The sequence below is a fragment of the Rissa tridactyla genome, chromosome 9 (genome assembly GCF_028500815.1).
Source record: "Rissa tridactyla isolate bRisTri1 chromosome 9, bRisTri1.patW.cur.20221130, whole genome shotgun sequence".
NCBI classification, from domain to species: domain Eukaryota; kingdom Metazoa; phylum Chordata; class Aves; order Charadriiformes; family Laridae; genus Rissa; species Rissa tridactyla.
Window position 1 is genome coordinate 14,948,029 of NC_071474.1, and position 22,463 is coordinate 14,970,491.

The window sequence follows — 22,463 nt, forward strand, 5'->3', positions numbered from 1 at the left end:
ATAAGAAGTATATCCTAAAAAGAACGGTATTGAAGTGCCTGCTTGTCTGCACTGCTCAGCAATCTGATCACAAACCAATGACTTTCTATAAGAGTTCCAAACCAGTTAAAAGTTTTTGTCTGCATGTGTACCTTATGCCTCAATGCTTAAGAATACTCTTGACCCTACGTACTTTCAGTTAAGGCAGAGAAAGCTGTTTTTCTCCATTTCTTATGAATCAACATTGACAACCAACTCTCCATCTGACCTTGAGGTTAGTTACCCTAATAATTCCTAAGGCTAATTATTACCTAGTATTTCCAGTCTAGTTAACAGATGCAGGATGGGGTGGACTACTTATACTAGTATCATTTGGCTGATTTACCTTACAATAAAAAAAAGTATATTTCTTTTTGTGAAAAGGAAAAAGGCTGAATCTGCAAACATGCAGCTCAGAGATGAGGGGAGGGGAAGACAAGCCTCTTCATGCTTTGTTTGCATCAGTGCACTCAGCTGTGCATATCAGAGAGAACATTTTTCTCCTCACATAGAGGAGCACTATTCTAAAAGTCCAAGATAATTAAATAGTAATGTGTGGACCTAAGGATATCACTGAAGTATAGTAGAAATACGCTGCAACTTTACTTAGGCAGGCCTCTGTCCTCTGTAGATTGTACCTATAGAATTTTACTGTATACTTTTATTTTGCTACTTAACTGTTACTGTGCAAGGCAGTATCTTTTGAATTACTTAGATTCTTACAAGAGTGGTAGAGTCTATACAAATTAACAGGTTACTATTTTAACCTGTACTTAATAGTCCTGAACTGAATTAGCATTTTTCAGCTTAAACCAACATTCTTCACGGGTCTGGTGAAATAGCTGAATAATGAAGCCTCATTATAGTTGGCCTGTGTAGCTGTACAACTTCTCTAGGGGGACAACCAATTGCATAACAGATTCTTATTTCAAATATTTGTTAGAGTTCTGTTAATGATGCTTATCTGATCAAATATAAGTTTTTGTTGTGGTGACTTTTTCATGGGGCGGTGTTGTTTTGGGGTTGCTTTTTTTTCTTTTCCTTGTAGAGCTTTATTCCTAGGTCTTGAGAGGTATAAATGGTTACAGGATGTCACGTCAATAACTCCTTTAGTGCAGTTTGCAAAGACTTTGTGACCAAATCTTGCTCTGTCTCACAAGGATATACCTTTACTGAGGGAAAATTTCCTTTTTTTTTTTCCTCTCTTGGTGGTTTTTTTTTGTTGTTGTTGTTTTTTCTTTTCTCTTCTCCTCCTGCCATTTGATGTCAAAGTCCTTGTAATCCTGACTTATGAACAACTATAATTGGGAAATATATTCCTTTACTGATGCTTTTTTATACTCTTTTAATAATATAAGGGGCAAGGATCATGTCTTTTTAAGCCAGTATACTCCTAGAACTAATGGAACCCCTGTAACCAAAGAGGATACTGTGAGCCAGTCTTCTCTGCTTGAACATATCTTAATTGCTTCAGAATGCCTGGATAGATGGGAATTGCTTCAGAACTGCAGTTTAATATTCTGTTACAGCAGAGAAAATCCAGCATATGGAGATACTGCCATGTGTTTTGCTGTAGTTACTGTCTAGTGTCTGTTTATTTTTCCCAGTATACTGAATCAACTATATATATGCCGTGATATGACTTCACAGTCAAATCACCATCAGGTCTGGGCACTCTTCCCTGTAAACATTCTGGTTCAGTTTATCAACTAACAGCCTAAGTAGAGAGTAGCAGAGTAGTTGGAAATAAATGGGGAGGGGAAATGAGTTTTCTCTACCCGTTTCTTCAATTGTAGTGAACATAAGACAGAATATTAATTATCAAACTTGAAAAACATTATTTTCAACTTGATATATTTGATTTTAACATTCAAATCATAGAAACAAAGCTGTTTGAAATAGAAATATCAAGTTTTCTTAGATTGATGCTCTTATTTGCCTTTTGGAAAAAGTGGGCGGGAGTTAAAAACAGATGCAAATAATGGAAAAATACACTAGATGACTGTCTTTAGCCTGGTCATCCCCCGCAACAAATATTGATCTAACTCATGGTGTCATGTCATTCATCAAATATGAATAAAATAAATCTTCCATGTTGAGGGCTAAATATATCATAATGAAGTGTTTTCCTCCATTATTTTCCATAGTTTGTTTCGATTTAGTATTGACAAAGCAAAGCCACCTGTGAATCCACTCACTGAAATAGTACTTACTGAACAGCTTATCACATTGAATAGGAAGATGAGAGTGCATGATTTCGGATCAGCTCTTTTCCTGATAAATGTAAAGTTACCCTTATGCTAACTACCATGATAAGTTTTCATAACTTTATATTAAGGCCAACTTCCACAGAGCTAATATTTTCTAGTATATAGAGGATACTATATACAGAGAAAATATAGAGGAAATGGATGATGGTTCTAGCTGACTTTGATCAACTTGTCCATAGACTTGTCAGGGTGGTTTTAATTTTATTTTTTTTCATACTTTGCTGTTCTGAGTACTTGTGGTTTTTCTTCCCCCCTTTTTCCAGGAGAAATAAAGATCAAGCTGATGGAAGTAATTTTGCAAAAGCAAGATGGGCCAGGGCTATTCAGAAGGTAAGAGCTGCTCTTAAAACTACTGATGTGTTACTGTCATTTCAAACATTTTCTCAGATGGATGGAGAATTTAGTATAAGGTTTCTAGTTCATGTAAACTGCTATTCAGTTACAGCAGGGTTTGAGGATGTGGCTGCTGAGTTTCTGATAGACAAGACAATTCCTCCTATTGCTTCTTAAATCTCTGTGGTTCCCTCACCTCAGGATTTTTTTCTTTTAAACAGAAAGAGGATGAGATTCTGAAACTTTCTTTAGGTGCATGAGAAACGATTGTAGTTTGGCTATCTTAACTGTGTTGCATACAAATCCAGAAACCATATCTTCAGTTGTGTGCCACTTCTGGATAAAAGAAAGGAACTAATAATCCAAGACTTAAAATCCCGTTTTTTGCATTAAACTGTTCAACTTTGGCTGCTGGTAATGTTTGATGTGCACAGGTGAGCACAGCTGTGCAGTCCCTTCACATGGCTCTTTCTTGCAGTGCAGAATGTTATTATAACACAGTTATAATGTCCAGTTCTGTATTCTCAATTGGGTAACTTGTGTCCTTACCGTGATGCCTGCACCAAGCATGTGCCTAATGCTGAAGATTCGTCAGAACTTGGTTCTAAACCTATTCTTAATAAATGGCCTTTCTTAGTGAAAAGTAGATGTGTATATGTGAAGTTACATGCTAGCATTTTATTCAACTAAGCTTTTGATTTTTCCTGCGCCTATGCACACGTTAACAGATCTCGCACAAAGCAAAATGAAATGTATGATCTCGTCGCTTGTTACATCAGATTTGTAGTTTGCTTAAACATGGAGACTTTAATTTCCTTCTTTTTTCTACCTACAAATTAATTTGAATAAGATTTTTCTCCTGTTAAAGTTATTTTGCCTGAAATATGTGTATTTATGCTTCAGTGGCTTAGGTTGTGGGTTGCCTTGGTCTTTTGGCTTTGTCTTTTTGTTCTGAACATAAACTGGTTTTCAGAAGCAGTACACTGGTATCATCCCATTGTTGATTTAGTACAATTGATGTGACATGAAGTGCCGTTCTTTGCTCAGAAAATTGGAGAGGAATGAAGGATGAATGTCTGCCAATGCCTAATCAAAGTAAGCTTTACACTTGCAATTATTCTTGTGGCTAAAAAAGGGCCATTGACAAAACGAACATGCAGCACAAGAACAGAAAACTAAACAATGCTGATGTATTTTACAGAAGATACAATTCACAGAGCCTTGTAATGGAGGCAAGCAGAAAGATAAAGCAAAATAAGTAATTTTCCAGAGAAAGTAATCCCTATATGTAGGTATTTATACTGTAAGATCCTGCTTCTACAAGAAGGCAACTTCCCATATCCATAAGGAGCTGGAAAAAGAAATAATGACCTTGAGTAACCACGGGGAAGGTTTTTAGGCATTGGAGCAGGCTGTAGGTAGGGTATCCATCACCAGAGGCCTTTAAGAAGAGAGAAGTAACAATAATTGCTGTGGGTTTTTTGAGTGTTCTTTGAGGTTTAGGAAGGGGGTTTATTTTGGAACAGGGATGGGTGTGTGGGGGGAGATTTCTCAGGTGGATAGTCTTTAAAATAGACAAGTACAAAATACCTGCCTATAAAGGAGAAGTGAAGTGCTATAGCTTCAGGTATTTCCTCACAGATGAAACAACCATGAATTCTTACTGTATGTAAAATATATGTGGCTTAAATTCCAGTAAGAATATTTGGAAAGTATGCTTTTGATAGTAACCTATGGAAATAAGAAATTGAATTAGGCAGTTCTGATCAAATGTGAGATGACATCCAGTGGTTCACCAGAGGCATTGTAGCTAATGAATATTTACTCAAACATTGACCAGATAGGAAAAGTGCCAAATTGATGTTTTGGAGAGTGTCTTTTTATATAATAAAATGCCTTGATGACTGTTTGAAAAAACAATAGTTAGGCCTTCTTGCAATCATATAGGATATAGCAATGCTAAGTTAAAGCATTAAGAAATCCTTCCCATATTTGCGAAGGGAGAGGAGTTAAGCATTTGAGGGAAAATTGCATGTCAGGAATTAATAGCTTTTAAAAAGACAATGCTGGAGTAGATAGGGTCCTTTAACTGCTGCTCTGCTTATCGATTAAAAACAAAAATCCAAAATAGAATTCTTTTACAATAATCTAATGCTAGTATCTGTTTTTCAGTTTCATGTTCACTGTATTGCCAGGAACAGTGAACAGGGAGGGGTTTGTCTGTTTTCCATAGTTCTCTAACAGATTTGAAATAAACACTATGAAGTACTGCCGATAATGAGAAGATACATTTAGAGGTGTTTTTTCTTTTAACTGGGTGTCAGCCTTGAGTACAATCAAAGGGATTTTCCCCCATCCTCCTTCCCACCCCAGTTGTGTATGTCACTTTGATTATTTCTTTAGCTACTAATCCTATGTGTAGTAGAGACTGTTTTGCCACTGAAATAAAATCACTTGAACAAATAATTGTCACCTCTCTGAGATGGGTATGCTTTTTATGAAGTACAGAGTATAGTAATTAGTTCCTAAGGCTAACATTAAGCAGGAGACTACTTGTGTGAGTTACCCCTTCTATCATTCCACAACTGTGTTTAGTGATAATAGCGAGTATTGGAAATAAAAGGTGGTGAAATAGTGGCACTACATTTACTGGTCTTACAACCTGAAGATCAACAGTGATAGTGACAGAGACTGACCTAGGCAAATCTTCCCTACGTGCCTTATATCTTAGGTTGCAAAATGAGCATAGCACATCTGTATGTCACAGTATATGCCATTAAATAAAAAAAATTGATGTGTGTTCCAATATTTAAAAAACGATGATATAGAATTAAATATTCACTGTGGATTGTTCTTGTGCTGTTCTTTGTGATTCATGGTTAACTATATGATGGATGCAGTGGTGATGCTCAGTATGAAAATGCTCACTGTCAGAAAAGTTATCAGTAGCTTAGTTCTGTCAGCACTATTGATTTACTGTCTAATTCAGAAACAAAACTTGATAAACTAATACTAAAGGAGATATTACACAGTGACAGCGATGGGAATTTAGGACTGGGTAAGCAGAAATCATTCTCTTTTTAGGAGCCATGGGGTTATGAGACTAATGCAAAGCTTCCCTTTAAAAGATTTCAATAGGCCCAAAGAAATTGCAAATTTTTTAAAATCAATCTTTCAGTTGAACAATTTTTTAACCCTGCATTTTAAGTAATATTCTGTATGCAAGTGTGTCTTAAAGTGGGAATAGGCAGGCTTTTCCTTTTCATGAAGTATTAATAATAGATATTTTGTATCCTGATGCAATTCAAAAGTAATCATAGTGCTCAAGTAACAATCGGCATATTGATTGGGCCAAATGTCTGTCAGCAAACAAGCTGCATTTCTTAAAGTTTAGTGACTTTATTTCAAAGATGAAATATGTAAACAAAAAGTTACAAACTGACAATTCAAAAACAAAAAAATGTTGAAGTACACTTTCTTTTAAATTAAGTGAATTTAGTATCAGTGCAAGTTTGCGAACTTTAAGATATTTTAACAGTGGTTTAGAATGTTAATTGATGCCATGAGGAAGCTCAAAATATCTGAGGAGTTAAAGGACTTTCCTGGATGTCTTTTCTTTATGAATCACATTGATTGGTTACATCAAGCAGTTCTATTTCTATAGTACAAATTATCTTGACTGTCTTGCATCTGAACTGTTTGAGTTTACATGAAGAAGGTAAAAAGGTCAATATGGGGAGTCTGGATTAGCAGTTCTAAAATCACTTAATAGTTGCCCTTGAGGCTTTCAAAAAGTGGTGTTTGGAAAGTTTGCTTTGACAAAAAGGTGAGAGGAGTACAATGCTTGCAAATAGCATCAATTATTTCCTCAAAGACGTGGATTCATCTTCATTCATGGGTTCAAAAATCATGCATGACTTCATGCTGATTGCAGCCTGGAATACGTGTTTCTAAGCAGAGATAATGGATTAGAAATTCAGCTAATAGGTCAGGATAAAAACTCTCATATCAGAGGCATGAAGGAAATTCATAAAAGGCAATAAATATAGCTGCTAGATGTATGGAATCAATTGCAAGTTTTATGCTGTTGGTAAATTATCCAGCACAGATTAATTATAATTGGATTAAGTTTTAAATTAAAATTTAATCCACCACCTTGTCTTCACATCTCATGGCTTTTGTGCAGGATATAAAATCATCCTTACCTCAACTTTGACCAAAGAACTGCTTTTGTTTCTCTTATTTCCTATCTTTTTAAGTAAACTCCCTAGCATTTTTTTTTCTGGAATGACTTCCTCTAAAAGTCTCTCAGGGAAAATGTATCAAAAAGTCACTAGAATTTTGAAGAAAAGAAAACTGACATGTCCTTTATCTGAATAAAGCTACACTTAATTTTTCCTATGGTGTTGTAAGTTTAGGTATTTTATGATTAAAAATCAATGTGAAAGTTAAAAATTGCTTTCTTCAGTTAATTGAAGGTATTAAGAATGGTAGACCCTGTGAGAAACCTTTATGAACTGCTGCACCATTATTTGAAGATTCTGTTACGCAAGGTCAGAAAAGGAATTATCACTTTGCTTTCCTCTTCAAAAACTGAGATATCATGATTCATAACAGAGGGTAAGAAACCTAAGATTTCTCTGTTGACTGTCATAAAAGAAAATCAACAAACAGGAATGTAACATGCTCTCTTCTACAATTAAACTTCAATTCTCTCCTTTGTTTCAGAGTTCAAAAAGGTACCATTGTAACATTCTTTCCCTTCCTCCTGTTTCAATATCTATTTTGAGTAACCACATTATAGCATTTCACAGGTTGTCTTTGGACTCATATTAAATGATTTATTACTGGTTTTATTGGTAGCCTGTGGCTAAGTGAATGTACTATAGAGTTATACAGCTCCTGGAGCAGATTCGTAATTGAATTATAGAGCGTTTTGTGAACATTTGAGGCAATGCTTGGAAGACTGTGAAACTCAACAGGGTTCTCATCAGATGAAGTTTACAAGTGAGAATGTGTGCTTCGCATAAAATAGGAAACATGAGCCAGTGAGTATGAATCAGCTGTGCCAGTCTTTAAGGGCACCATTCTGTGGAGGCAAAAGCTGGCTTTTGGAATGCACTGAAGGTTCTGAATATGAATAGTTAAGATTGTGAAGGTAAGAATCCATTAAGTTAGAGAGAGTTGGGGTTGTTAATTATAAGGATTGGCAGAGTACCTCTCATAATGCAAGAAAGGGAAAGAAGTCCCGGGGTGAGGAGAGAGAAATATTGGGACGACCAGCAATCATATCAGTGGGAGATGTAAGATAGGACAGAGAGTTGAGAGCAGCCAAGAATGGAGCACTGATGAACTCAGAATCCTGGCAAAGCGAATGACAGGTCATATACTGAGAAGCTAATGAATGATATAGATGAAATCTAAGCTAGAGAGAGAGGGCTTGGGGGGCGGGGGGGAAGATCCAGGAGAGCAAATTACCTTGCTTCCAGGTTTATGATAAATTATATAACCCTTTGCTCTGGCAATCCTAGCACTGTAAGCAGGATTGTTGCAAACATTAAGCTTCTAGAATCCTTGCAGCGTCAGCTTTAAAGTTACTAATTCATCATTATGGAACTTTCCTCCTGATTTACCCTCCTTACCCATTTTCAGATTAGTAGGGTTGGTTGTTTTTATTCACTACCAAAGAAATTTTTATTTTCCAGTTTGGTGGTGTGCTTTCTATTGCTGAATCTTTCCATGCCGCTGTCACTCATGGCAAGTCTCAAGATGACTCTTAATCAAATCAGTGCTGTTAGTAGAGCTGTTATTTAAGTGTATATACTTGAATTTAAGTGTATGACTGAGGGTTGCGTGGAATGGAGATGCTGTAACTCTCCCACTCTAGGTGGTTGCTTTTGTTCCAATGAGCTTTACTGTATGCAAAGAGACTCTGCAAGCAGGATAAATGGGACTTAAGAGTCCAGAGCAACTATTCATTTCTTAATATGAACAACAGAAAGCTCAGATTAGGAAATTACTAGGCTAATCATTGATGTGTACATCACCCTGATAAGACCGAGTGTTTCTTGTGTATTTTCATGTTCAGCTGGGCAAGCAGGGAAGGGGTCCCTCTGCCACTCCTTGAAATGGTCCGATCCTTGCTGATATCGAAGTGCTATCCTCAGATTCTCTTTCCTCCCCCTCTCCCATTTTATAGCTTTTCATATCAGTATGTTACCTCTGAAATCTTGAGCTGCTAACCTTTTTCACACACAGCCCCCCTTTTTTTTTTGTTTGATCTCCCTGCCCTTCTTGTCTTGCTCACATCATAATTACAGCTTTCTCAGTAAAGCTCAGCCAAGGTCATACATGTGTACTGTATTTGAGGAGACCTTGGATCAAAGAAACTTGGAACCCCCAGGCTGAAGGTAACAATGAGTACCTCGTCTGGGAGGATGCATAAACTGATAGACCAGAGGCAGGAAAGGTCCAGGAAAGGCTAATGCACATTGTTAGATCTGAGGCAACACTTGCATATTCTGAGTTATTTTATCTGCAACCAAGATGTAAAGAATCAATAGAAATAAATTACTTTTAAGAGAGAATAATAAAAATTGACTTGTATAATGGGGCAAATGTGAAAAAAAAGGCAAATTATGTTACTCTGAGTTCATTATACTTTCCTGTCAATAGCACTAGTAATAAATTTATATGGAATTTTAAGAGAGTAAAAAGAAGTATTTGCATAATGCAGATGATAATTGACAATTTTAGGATAAAAGGAAAAAAAAAAGTAAGTATATTCCTGAAATGTACTTATGAGAGTCTTTGATCATTTTACGTTAATTTCTGTAAAGATCAGCATATTTTTCTGTGTAAAGTACAAAGCTGCACAATTAGTTAGTTATATTGCAATTGTGGAAGAATAATGATGATCTATATTCTGCCAAAACTTTTGCTGTTTTCTCCCAGAATCAGAGACAGTTTAGCAGAATGAGAGTCTGATTTAACATTTAGAAATGTAAATACTGTATTTTCTGTGATTAATGAAGAGTTTAATGCTTTTATAGTAGTATCTGCAAAAAATCAGTTAAAGCAAAGGATCAAACTAAAAACAGTTCCCTACATGAAAAGTGGGAACTGAGTCAGATTCTTGATTTTAAAAAATTATTTAGCAAACATTCTACTTTAACAGAATCACAGAATCTTTCCTAGACAAGAAAATCAAATAGTCTCTAGAATGAGCACGTTCCTAGAGGGCAAGTAATGAACAAATTATTCATAAGGAAAGAACATTAAATTTCAGGAGTAGCATATGTTGTTCTTAAGTTACCACTTCAAACGTGTAACAGTATGACTGGGTGCTTGATAATATCCATATTGGGAGAAAGCTCCCTATTTCCTCCTGAAATATGCTTAGTTATCGGCCTGCCTTTATTTTTTTCTTTTAGTTGTTGTTGAGTTGTTGTTGGTTTTTTTTTTCTTTCCCCTCTCTCTGCATTTGCTTTTCACTGTGATCCCATCTTGTGATTCCTTCTGGGATCAGGGCTTTTGTTTGAATTGCAGCTGGCAAGAAGCTGTTATGTTTTTAAATTGTTTGCTTCTTCTCTGTTAATTTCTGTTTAAAAAAAAAAAATCTCAACAGTAGTTTTACTTCACTTAATGGAATTCAAACTGCTTGATTATATAAACCTAGCAATTGGTTTAAGGTGTTTGGAAAAGGTTTAGTGCAGAATAAGTAGTAGCCTTAGCCTTCATAATTTCAGAAACTCCAAAACCCTTTTCATAGTCTTCTGAAGTAAAATCTAAAACAGCTCACAGGTGGATTCCATGCATTTATGAAATACCAAGATTTGTATCTCGAATAGTTATTTTCTCGTTTCCCATCTTATTATACTTCTTTTTAGAAGAAAACACTGAGTTTTACAGTAAAGAAAAAAATCATTGTATAGAAAAAAAAATCTTTTATGGGGAGGATTATCGCTAAAACTGTGTGCTTTCAAAAAAGGGTGGATGTGGGGTGCTATATTCTATACGTGTCTTTGTATTTTCAGTAGACTAGAAATTCTATTAGGAGCTGTAGACGTGAGAACTTTCCACGGGTTAAAACAAAACTCATTAAAAGCAGCGTGATGTAATGGAGTGTGGCTCCCTCGGGCCGGAGGCCGGCCGCCAGCAGGGGGCGCGCTGGGAGCGGCACGGGCGCGGTCGGGGCCGGGGAGCGGGGGGGCCGCGGTGCTGCTCTGCGGCTGAAGGCAGCCGGGGGGGAGTCGGTGAGACTGGCGGGAGAAACTGCCCTTCTACTCGGTCTCACTTCTCACACACACACCTCCCCAAACTGGACGTCTCTGACTAGGTCAGAATATTGTGATATAACAACGGATTTATTAGATTTATTTTAAATTGATTCATTCGCCTTAAGAATTGACATGGTTATTGCCTTTCTTTAATGGAAGGGATGAAATATCCATCCCTTAAGCAGACCGGGGAAGTGGGGAGTGGGAGAAAGAGATAGTTTTAATTCTGTGACAGCTTTTCCAACTCACAGGCTGAAATCCATCATGAAATATAAATTACTTCAGAGTTGTTCCATCAGTTGATAATTATCACCATTTCAATATAAGTATTAAACAATATAAATAGTTGCATAATATTTATTAGTTATATGTTATTTAACACTGGTTTTATTACTTAATGATAGAAATTATTGAAATATTTTCACGGGACAGACTTTTATTTCTAAGAATTCCAAGAATCATCTCTGAAACTCATGGCCATATAATCCTGGAAACAGATACACAGAATAGCTGTTCTCTCCATGAAGTGTTATAGCTGCCCATTGGGGTTTGGGGTTTTTGTTTGGGGTGTGGTGTCTGGGTTTAGTGGGGTTTTGTTGGTTTTCTCCATTAAGATACAGGGATTGGCTAGAATTGTGTAACAAATTGCAACATCTCTGTACATAGTCTGTATTTCTCCTGTTCCTTCTACATGTGGGAGTTATGTCTTAAACACTGTGTTTGTGAAGTACAATCGGTGTGAACCCTTAAAGGTGTGGTTCTTTAAGGCCAGCTTCATCAACATGTGAGGTTACTGGCAAGTAACCACAAAAATGCAAATGGCCCACGCCTGCAAGCTGCTCCTTTGTGTTAGTTTATTGAAGGCTGACATGGATGCCTTTTCAAGATGCACAGTAGTGTCATTCCAGTCATTGGCTTACAAGTATCTCAGCTACTAGAACTGTGAGAATTTTAGCTACAATACAGAATGGAAACCTCTGCTCATATATTTACTGTAGAAAGTTCTTAACATCATACCTATGTGAGGATTACATGAACAGAGGTATAACATAACTTTGTTATGAAGATGGATTTGGGTAACTACAGTTGCAAGTAATTACTGCGTATTTATACATGAAACTAGATTCTTACTGGTCACTATCATTACAAGCAAAGTCAGCATTTTGCTGGCTTGGGCAAGTTCTACACAGAATTTTAATTCCAGGGTAGGTAAGTCATAATTAGTTCCGAAGGTCTTGGATTGTTGTTTGGTTTTCCTTCTTAAATAAGAATTGAATGATACATTTGGCAGAGCAGAATTCCCTGTTTATTCTCGGCTGTCAAATAAGTGTCTTCAAACCGAAATATTTAACATCCGGTAGCATAACAGATTAGTATAAACAGGGTCAGTACTTAGGAACTTGCTTGAAGATGACAACATTAAGTGTTATAACATTATTTGCAATCAGTTTTTTATTAAATGACAAAACCTTATATTTTTTGCAAAACATTCCCAATAACTACTGTCTCTGTAGTCTCAAGACCATTTGCTTAATCTTGATAAAAACCTAATGTATTTCTTTTGTAAGTATGTTATCTGCTGATACACAACAATGCTTGACTAGCCTCATTATTTTTATTGGTTGGTTGTTTTTTTTCTCTTTTTAACCCTTACGTGAGTAGTCCTGTTAATTTTGAGAGGCATTGTTGTTACATCTCATGTAATTAGGACTATATCGCTGAGTATTGACATCAATGGAATATTTCCTATTGTGCACTTACATAAAAGTTTTATTGTATTCTTTGTTGGCATGCTCTGTGGCAGATTTGAAGCATCAGTTTAAGTTTAGACAGAATATTAAGTAAATGCCACAGGCTAATAACTACAATAAGATTTGAATAATGAAGCATTCATTCATCTAGTTCTTAACTATAAATCTAATTAATGGAATATTTATAGGTTGCATTCATTTCAGCAGGACATAATAAATATGATGGTCTATAATTATTTTACAATGATATACAAAAAAATCTGAAATATTAATTTTACCACTGTATGTAAGAGATTTTATTCTAGAACTGGTCCATTTATAAATTGTACTTAAAAAGCATTGTATCCCAAGATCTCATTTCTAACAATAATACAAGGATTGCAGAATGTGAAAGCTACAACCAATAAGCTTTAAATGAGCATTATTAGGAATTCTTAAATACTTTTAAGTGCTACATTTTGTTCAAAGTATCCTTAATATATATTTTTAAGTAAATAACTGAATTACAAGCTTATCTTTTACAAATGTGTCAGCTATTACCAGTAAGTCCAAAGTTTAGGGGTTTTTATACAGGAACCATACACATAATTTACTAGCTGAAAACTTTGAATTTCATATGGCATTTCAGTGCTGTTGTCTCCCAAGATAAAAGGGGATAGTAGTATACCTAGGGTTTTATGCATGTACACATGTTTTGTGAAACTTTTACACTTAGGTTATGTGTATACTTTGTATGTAGAATGGTTTTATATAGAATCATTCTGGATGTATTTCCATAGTCCTTCATGTCTCAGAGTTTTAATTATATCTTCAATATATGCGAGGCTAAATGTGGCCCTACACACACTGTTAAATCAATTAACATTTGAAAAAACACCCATTGTATTCTGTACAGGATAATTTCCTCGCTGCATGCACAATAATAATCCATTCTGCTATTTGAATCCCAGTAAACAAATGACTGAGTCCTACCATCTACGTATTAATTGGGAACGTACAAAATATTTTTCATGGAAAACAGAATGATATGCTTCTTATTATCTGGAACATCCTTAAATAATCATGGAATGATAATAGTTGTGAACCTATTTAGCAGATTCATTACCAAAAATGATCAGCTGTTGATGAAAGCACTGCTGAAAGAAATAGCTGTACAGTTTTTTCACTGGGTCATGTCACACTGATAAATAAAAGGTTAGGTGAAACGTGGCCCTACCAAGCAAGAGATACTATCTCACGCTGTTATCCTTGTGGCCACTGATGCACCTGCTAGCTCTCACGATGCACTGCATGTGTTTCTGTGAGCAAGGCTTCTCAATAAGCCTGTTTTACTCTATCTGTGAAGCAGAAGGGCTGCCTTCCACGCAGGAGGGCTGTGGCTATTGCAGCAAATACTGCATTCAGAAGCGGTGGCAGGAGAAAACAGCAACGGGTGAAGTTACCAGCACATAAACCACCAGGATGATTACTGTTCTCTCATGTTGATGTTGTATTTGAGCTGGAGTAGGACGCTGACTCCCGTTCTGCTATTACAGAGGAGAAATAAAGCTGAATAAAGCTGAGCGGCAGAATGAATTAGTAGCTAACACCATGATTACTCTTAGCTGTTAGTACAAGTTGTAGGAGGAGGAAAAAAAACGGGAGAGAGAGTAAAAAAAAAAACAAACCCAAAACAACAAGAAAAAAACATTTAATGCCGCCTAGGGAATACTGGGGAATTTAGAACAGATACCATTGCGGACTAACAGCATGCCTGATTGCACTTGAGTTGAATCACTGAGAAGGAGCCTCATGTTGTATTGTACTGTTTTTAAAGCTGAAGGAACAATGGCAAAATACTAATGGAGTTGTGTACAGTATTTCTGCATAAATGGAAAATAATATAAAGATGGTGGTATGTAATTTGTGTTTTATTTTTAAGAAGAATTTATTCCAGGTATGTATCCTCTTTGTATTTTTGTATCTATTCTACATCCATTTTTCTGTTTCCTTTGTTTCCTTATTTTCATTCTGAGTGTACCTCCTGCTGTTCTAGCTAATGCTATGCATTGATTTGTAACTGATTTGCTTTCTAATGCTATAATGTTGATGAAACTGTCTGGGCTTGTGGACTTTACAATCAACGCTTCATTAAAAAGTGGGGGGTTTATTTTGTCATGTTGGTAAGTTCGCAATATGAGTTGAGTAAGACAGTATAGTATTTGATTTCACAATGAATTGGAACATTATAATTGGTATAAAAAGATAAATAATTTAGATGTATGAATAGATGGTGAAAACATACTATGTTTTGGTTATATCTGCCAGTACTTTTTTCCTAGTTCATGATAGGATTAGTAATAAATTGAGCTTTACGGATGCTTATGTATTTCTGGGTCTTGATTAATCTTCAAGATGAACACCCTGCAGCTTTCTTTTGAAGAGGCAGCTTGCTTAGAATACATGCTTGATTCTGTTCCACAGCTAAACCTGAGTTAGAATACTCTCTCTCATACACCTCCCTCAATCCATAACCTAAAAAAACCCCATAGCTACTTAATACTTTTTTGTCCATCCTTTTAAGTTCAAGAAGATAACATTAGTAATTTTGCCTCTTGCAATTCCATAAGCCAAGTAATAGTAACTGAAACTAATTTTTTACTATGAGATTGATGGTTCATTTTGCTTTAAGAGGAAGAATTATGCTGATATAAAAATCTGACTGTATTCATTAACCCCCAGCTTTCTGTAGTCACCTAGGTCCTATTGCATTTTTAGTCTTATTAATAATATTTTTTTCAACAGACTACTGATTTTGTGTAATAAGTGAAATAGAACATAAAGCTATGTGCCCTTAAACTAAGGACACTAATAGTTGTCTTATAATGGACATATCTAGTAAAAATGTGTTGAAAACATTTAAGATGTTAAAAATAATGCTTATCTGCTTGTTCAGTAGTCCTGAAATCTCTTAAAATATTCTGTTGCATTTCTAATTTGAATGCAGCCCAGTTTTAAGTAAGATATCTTTTTATAACATGTTGATACAAAAAGGGTTAATGTCAGTTCCAGCATCTTAATACTGATGTTAACCCTTGGCTGACAGGAATTCTTGTGCCTTGAAAGCATTCATTGGTATAACATTATTTAGTTGCTTTCTGATGTGGAAAATAAACTCTGATCATAAAGTTGTTATTTTTCAGAGAGGAGGTGGTACAATGGTTGTTTCCTGAATGAAGCATCAGCGATTATATAAAATTAAATGCCTTTATTTAGTGTAATACACAACTATGATTTGGCAATTGAAAATGTAAATTTACATGACACGTTTGAGTGTTCTAAAAATCAGTGCTAATTCTTAGTTTATAAATTGACATACTGAGAAAAGCGTTGAGAGAATGCTGTTGAGTCTAAAAGCATTAAGAATACGTGAAAAGTAGGGTTTAAGGTTAAAACATCTCTTGTTCATAATAAATTACTTTTGTAAAGGATATTATGATAAAAATTATGGTTAACTTAATCTCAAAGACCTTTCATATAGAAAGAAGTCATGATGAAAGATAAGTGAGGTTTTACCAGTGGAATTTACACAACCTGAAAAGAGTTGTGTAAACGTTTTCTGTCACTATACCATTTGCTTGATCCTGCAGTGATGTCAGCACAACATTGTCATAATGACTATATTGCTGTGGAAACACTTAGGAAATAACAGGTGAAGTACTGGGATTCCAGAGTCTTATCGAGGAGAAGACTGAAAGCTCAGAATATCTCCTATTCATTAAGATATCAAGGAAGACTGAAAATTCCGAATTTTCTTTTAACTGTGGTGGTGTGAAAACTAGGAAGAATGAAGTAGTATGTTAGAGTCTGCCTTGTGACACCATTACAGTAAAACAGAAGCTCTGAAGCGTAAAAATTCTTTGGCACCTAAGAAGGTTCTTGTATGGCTTTGCTTTTTCTCATTCTATTTGTGTCATTCAATTAGGTTGATAGATCTAAAGCCCAGGTTCTTACTTTCAGGTGGAAATCTAAGTATCGATCCACAGCTGTCAGTACATTGAAGCAAAGAAAGTATTTTTTCATTATAAAATTTTTGCAGCAAACTTAAAATTATCTTTAATATCTACCGTTCTTATCAATGAATGTAATTTCGGGTGTTTAGCAAGCATGGCTCCTTGGCTCCTATCTGTGTGTGCCTACTCATCCTAGTGTGTGTTGCTGTCAACAGTAGTTGTAGTGGTGTGTGCCTGTGTCATTTTTTCAAATGTAAATGTCACAGATTATTGCTAGCATTTATTGAACTAAAGACTTCTTTATAAAAACTGTCCATTTCATACTTTTGGCTTCTAAAAATTGAATGGAATGATTAGTTGACTACAGTTAGAAAAGATTTAAAATCTTTTTGTGGGGGAAGGATGGAATCCAGAGGGCTTCAAGTAACATTTCACCCATTAAAGTTGTTGCCTTAATCTAAACGTTTCGCAGAGAATTTTTGTAAGTAGTTTAAAAAAAAAAAAAAAAAACACGGCTCTCTAAAATAATCTGTGTTACACAGAGTGGTGTAATGCACACATAGTCACTCCATGGCAGCCGCTGTCCAAGAGAGATCTAATTCAGGGCAGAGAATTGCCCATCCCAAGGCTCAGGCCAGTACAATTAGATGATTAAAATTCTATACCTGGAAGAAAACAGAGGGATTTTTTTTTTAATATATTTTCTGATGGGATGATTAGAGAGATTGTTTAAAGTTGCTGAAAAGTTTGTAATGATAGTATTATATAATATTTTGAATGTACACTCAGTATACTGTAAATATATCTTCTGCATATGTGTTATGCTTCAGTGTAAATTAAATCACTTAAGCTCTCAGCATATGATGCTCTAAAGAAAAACTTCTAATTAAAACACAAAATTAAGGACAAAGCTGAGATTTGGACAAATGCATGTTGATGCTTTCTATTTTTTTTAAAAGCATTAAATAGGTTCTGATTATTTTGTACTCCATACAATAAATCTTTTGTAGGTTTGTGGTTATCTGACATAATAGCACGTATGTAGTAGTCTAACTCAGAAGCTAATATGCCTAGTACTGACTTAGTAAATACCATTATCCCCATATTGTCAGCAAATAACTTTTCTCTCTCCAGGTTTTCCATTCCTTTTGTAGCCTTCATTTAAATAGGAATGGACTATTAAAGGGAAGTATCTCAAAATCTTAGCAGCTTTTGAAATGAGTGTTGACTAAAAATAAATTTATGTAGGACAGCATACATCATATATACAGCTGTAATACATCCACTACAATCCAATACAACAGTAAAAAGGGGTAAAAGGACTCTCAGGTTCACTCTTGCCACCTTATTTATGCACTATAGTCTCTTTTTTTCTTCTTTTCATTTTAGAAGTTGAGGAAACAACTAGAAACATTAAAGAAAAAAAGGTTAGTACATTTAGCCAAATACTATTGAAGCTGTGTTCCAAATCATCCGCAGTCTCTTAATTTTGTGTGCATTAATATATTCAACTATGCTATACTAATCTAACTGCTTCTCTCCAAATGGACCACATTTTAACTTTAGGATAGTTCAGTAGCTCTTCACATTTAAGTATTAATCTACTATATTTGGCAAATCTCTTCCTTTTTTTTTGGATTTCCAGTCAAGGTGATTGTCCTTTAAGGACAATTGCTTCAAATATAATCTTCACATATGTGTAATATAAATACCCTATTACACAATCGTTTCTAAAGAAATAAGTAGTCTTCTAAATGTTTTCAACAATTTTATTAGTAGTTTGTAAATAACTGATTGGCAGCTTTAGCCTCACAGTTGCTGTAACAAGACTTCAGAGGAATGCAAATATTACGAAAACACACAAAGATGCGGAGAATAATGTAACTAAAAAAGTAAGAAAAAATTATTGCAAAATCGAGTTTTTATTTTTTTCAATTCATGTCCATCCTCAACAGCAATTGAGGAAAAAACATCTTTGACTACAAAAAAAATCCTCTCTTTTCCCATAGTGGTCCTAGCAGTAGGGGAGCAGTGAAGACAGCTTTTGTCTACAGAATAATTACTCATGCTAGCTAGCTGGGAATGTACATTTTCTTATAAGCTGTTCTGAAGACAGTGTGCTTCTATGTATTATAAAGTAGAAGCAAATAACTGTTAAACAACTGAGTTAATTCACTAATATGTGATGTTCTATATATGGTTTCTGTTTCAGACACTGTTCTAAATCACAGTGAGCCAAAGTAATTTTTAAGTACGTGCTACTTGCATCTGTTGTTATCCTTAAACTTGAATAAGTTGTATGCTGAAAGAACAGATAAGTAACAGCTATGAATGACCAGACTTGCAATATGACTGTTAAATATTTAGATTCTATAGTGTACTTGATGAGAAGCTCTTCAGGACAGCAGAGTAGGCCTTGTGGGTTAAAAAATAAGCAGATTGTAGTCTCTTTAGGCTGGGGGTTGAAACAGCAGTTTGGCGGTTAGTTGTATTGGTAACATTCCCCATAAATAGAAAGGCAATGTGTTTGATGGTGGTTAGATACATTAAAAGCAGGATCCATAAAGAAATATCACCAGCTAAATAAGCAGATATAGTGAAGTGTCCAAATGATACTGATGGACAATAGGAATAGCTTTCTAGCCAAAAGGAGAGAGTGCTGATAGCACTCCGTGCTCTCATGTGAACGTTGGAGGGGGTGATAGGATAGGGTAAAACTCTGCTGGTGAAAACCTGAGGAATTCCTGGAACAAAGAGTAGTTATCCAAAAGAGAAAGCAGAACTACTTTCTTGCTGTTGTCTTTGTCTTTGCCGGAGTCTGCAGGCAGGTCATGTAAGTAGCATGTGCAGGATTAAGATGAGTATCACTTTACCTTGAGAGACTCACTGATAACACAGATCAAAAATGTCAGTATTTTAGAATATACGGAGAATTTAAGAAGAATATAAAGGAGCAGATAATTGTTTCACATTAAGTTCTTCTGAATTAGATCATCTGAGATGATTGTCAGTATAATGCTGCTGTTATAGTAAACTCATGAAGCAATCTGGACTACACACAGTTATGCTCGTCTGAAGAAAGGTAGCATAGGTTTTGCCCAACAAACATACACTGATGGTAGGTGCAGTTATATGTCAGGATAACCTTATTCCCAGAAGACCATAAGACAAGTGAAAGACCATACTAGAGAAATCTGTAGATCTGAATTCTAGTTATTCTGTTATTGATTCCTTATGTTCCTGATAGTAAGAGAACCTCTCTTAGCCTTGGTTTCTGCAACTGCAAAGTGCATTGTTTACATTTTGTTTGTCATGTGTAATTAATTAATTTCTGCGAAGCATTTTGCATATCACAAATAGATGTTGCTGCTATAAGCAGTAGTGACTACTTTAGCAGTATTGCAGAGTGGCATTGCTGCAGAAAAAGACACTTTGGTTAGGTTTTGTTTTCCCCTAGTGTCTTGGTGTTCTGGACATAAACTGCCTTTTTACAGAGGGAGACTACACTTCAGTTTCATCTTCTTCCATGTGCCCTTCCAATACACACAGGCCCCTTGTAGTTGATAAATAGCGTAAAGGTGAAGCAGGGCTATGGTTCTGCCTGTTTCTTGCTTTTTTGAGGGGACAGTCTGCATCCACAGAGCTACCTCTGAATGGAGAGGGCTGCTGATCTACAGCTTCATTCATTGGGATTTGAACAGAAGGTCAGCAGTGGTCTAGCCATTCTTTTTAAATATTGAGGGGTTTTTTTAGGATGATTCAGTTTTCTTTCTTTATAAAAATAGAGGGCTGGATTTGATAGAATGAAAAAAATGTGGGAATGTGGTGTTCAGAAATATAACTACAATACACTGCTTGCACTATTTAAAAAGCTAACATTCTTAATACAGCCCACTCCACCCCCTTTCTACCTGACACATTAGTTTTAGACTTTGGAATAAGGTCCTTTATACTCAATGCCTCCAACTGACAAGTTTTATTTTGACAATGCTTTGTTATCAACAGTATCCTTGAAATCAATCCAAATTACCTGTTCACCATCAAGTTGATTGACAAAAGTCTATATTCAGACTTGCTGTGGGTAAAAAGTTGAAGGAAGTGTTATTGTGTCCTTTCTGTACAGAAGGAACCCACTAGCAATTTATTTTCTTTCTAATTTCAGAATCTGTAACACTTTCTAGTTTTCTGCTCTATAATAATCTAGCATCAAGTCTGTACTTTACTGCTGTAACATTTCAACTTGATTCCTTATGTTTAGAATGGGTTAACCCATCTCTGTTCAACTTCTATCATATAAATTTATTTAAGTCAATAAGCAAGCAAAGTGAAAATAAAAAAAGGGGTTGTGATGGTTTATTGGGAGACCTGGATAAATCCAGAAAATCATTGGATGACAACTTGCAGCTCATTCACATAATTGACGTAGTCCTATGTGCTTCTCAAAAGACTGTTCCTTATTTCCTAGAGTTTTAACCTACCCTGATTTAAAATGTTAAGAACAACCCAATGCAAATTTAAAAAAAAAAAAAAAAAAAAAAGAAATGGATGAGACCTGTAAGGACTCAAACTTGATTCCATGTTTAGACATACAATTTTAGAAAAGGAGTATTTGACAGAGCAATTGTAGGCTGTAAACTGATGAACAGATCATATGACTAATATAGCTGAGATGGAATGGAACTCGCATGAGAGAAAATAAATCTGCTCCATTTAGCATATCTGTGTCTGTTTGTAACAGTACCACTTTTATTATGGCATTGTCAGAAACTGTGTTTAAATAAATTTGAGTACTGAATTTGCAGCTATTTGTACTTTCAGTTATTCCTGATAAAAAGCATAGGTTAGGCATTGGATAAAACAAATATATATGGCTGGCTATGAAATCAAGATTCTTGTACAGAGAAGGATTAAACCTTATTTAAAATGAATGGAAATGTTCCAGTTTCCAATGATAACTTCATTATTTCTTGATGTTTTGTAGGCTGAGCCAGTAAACAAGCCTTTTAGCTTGTTTATAGGTTTTTGGTTTCAAGTCTTTTCAATGAGAAGTATGTCCAAGTCATCTGAGTGAAGTTTGTATAAGAGGGCACTTAGAAAGCTATGATTGTGTGGGCAGAGGAGGCAGGCAGTCACGCTTCAAGTCTTGTTCAACGAATGGTTACAAACATTCGGTGTAAGGGCTGAATGGTTAACAAGTGTTTCTACATCTTGAAACATGCCTTTGATATTGGAAAAGTGTCCCAGGATGGTTCCTTTCTCTACTAATAATATGTGAAAACGAGGCAGCCTTGGCTCTAGTGAGAGCTTTGTAATATTCTGAGAGATACTATTTGCATGCCTCAAAAATCGCATACAGTCTCATTGAGCATTCTTTTCCTTCCAAACATTGCTTGCTCTTAATTCACTCTTAATACTTTGACTTCGGGCGTAAGCCTGGAAGAAAGAGAAGTCACAAGAGCTGTGCTGATGCATATATGTTAAAAATGTGATTCATGTGCCACAAATATTTCACTTTTTGGAAAATAACAGACAGCAACTTTAGGAAGGCTGAAGAATATTGTCTGTTCTTTTTCTGCTCACTCTTGTGCTTTTCTTATAACTGGAAAAGAAATAAGTCTGTTTACATCCTCTGTTCCAGGATTCCAGAAGCCAACCAGGCTTTTACCAGCTTTGTTTTGGCTCTATTCAACGTGGTGCATTTTGCTGCTTCACTATGAATCAGTAGCTAGTGTTTATTATTGACCATAACAAGAGTATAATAGTAAGGTCAGTGAAGACAAACTCTGTAATGAAAAGACCAGATCTTGAGGTGGATGAGAT

At 35.5% G+C, this 22,463-nt stretch overlaps 1 protein-coding gene across 5 annotated transcripts in view; it reads left to right on the plus strand.

Moving 5' to 3' along the window:
* The window catches only part of UNC13C (unc-13 homolog C), a 228,027-nt gene that overhangs the window by 32,125 nt on the left and 173,439 nt on the right, over nt 1-22,463 (plus strand). For all 5 annotated transcript variants that reach the window (XR_008468536.1, XM_054215056.1, XM_054215054.1 and 2 more), the window contains one exon: nt 2,552-2,618. Coding sequence is in view for 4 of the 5 variants with exons in the window: in XM_054215056.1 (XP_054071031.1) it covers nt 2,552-2,618 (67 nt within the window). In the remaining variant the exon portion in view is untranslated. The remainder of the gene's footprint in view (nt 1-2,551; nt 2,619-22,463) is intronic.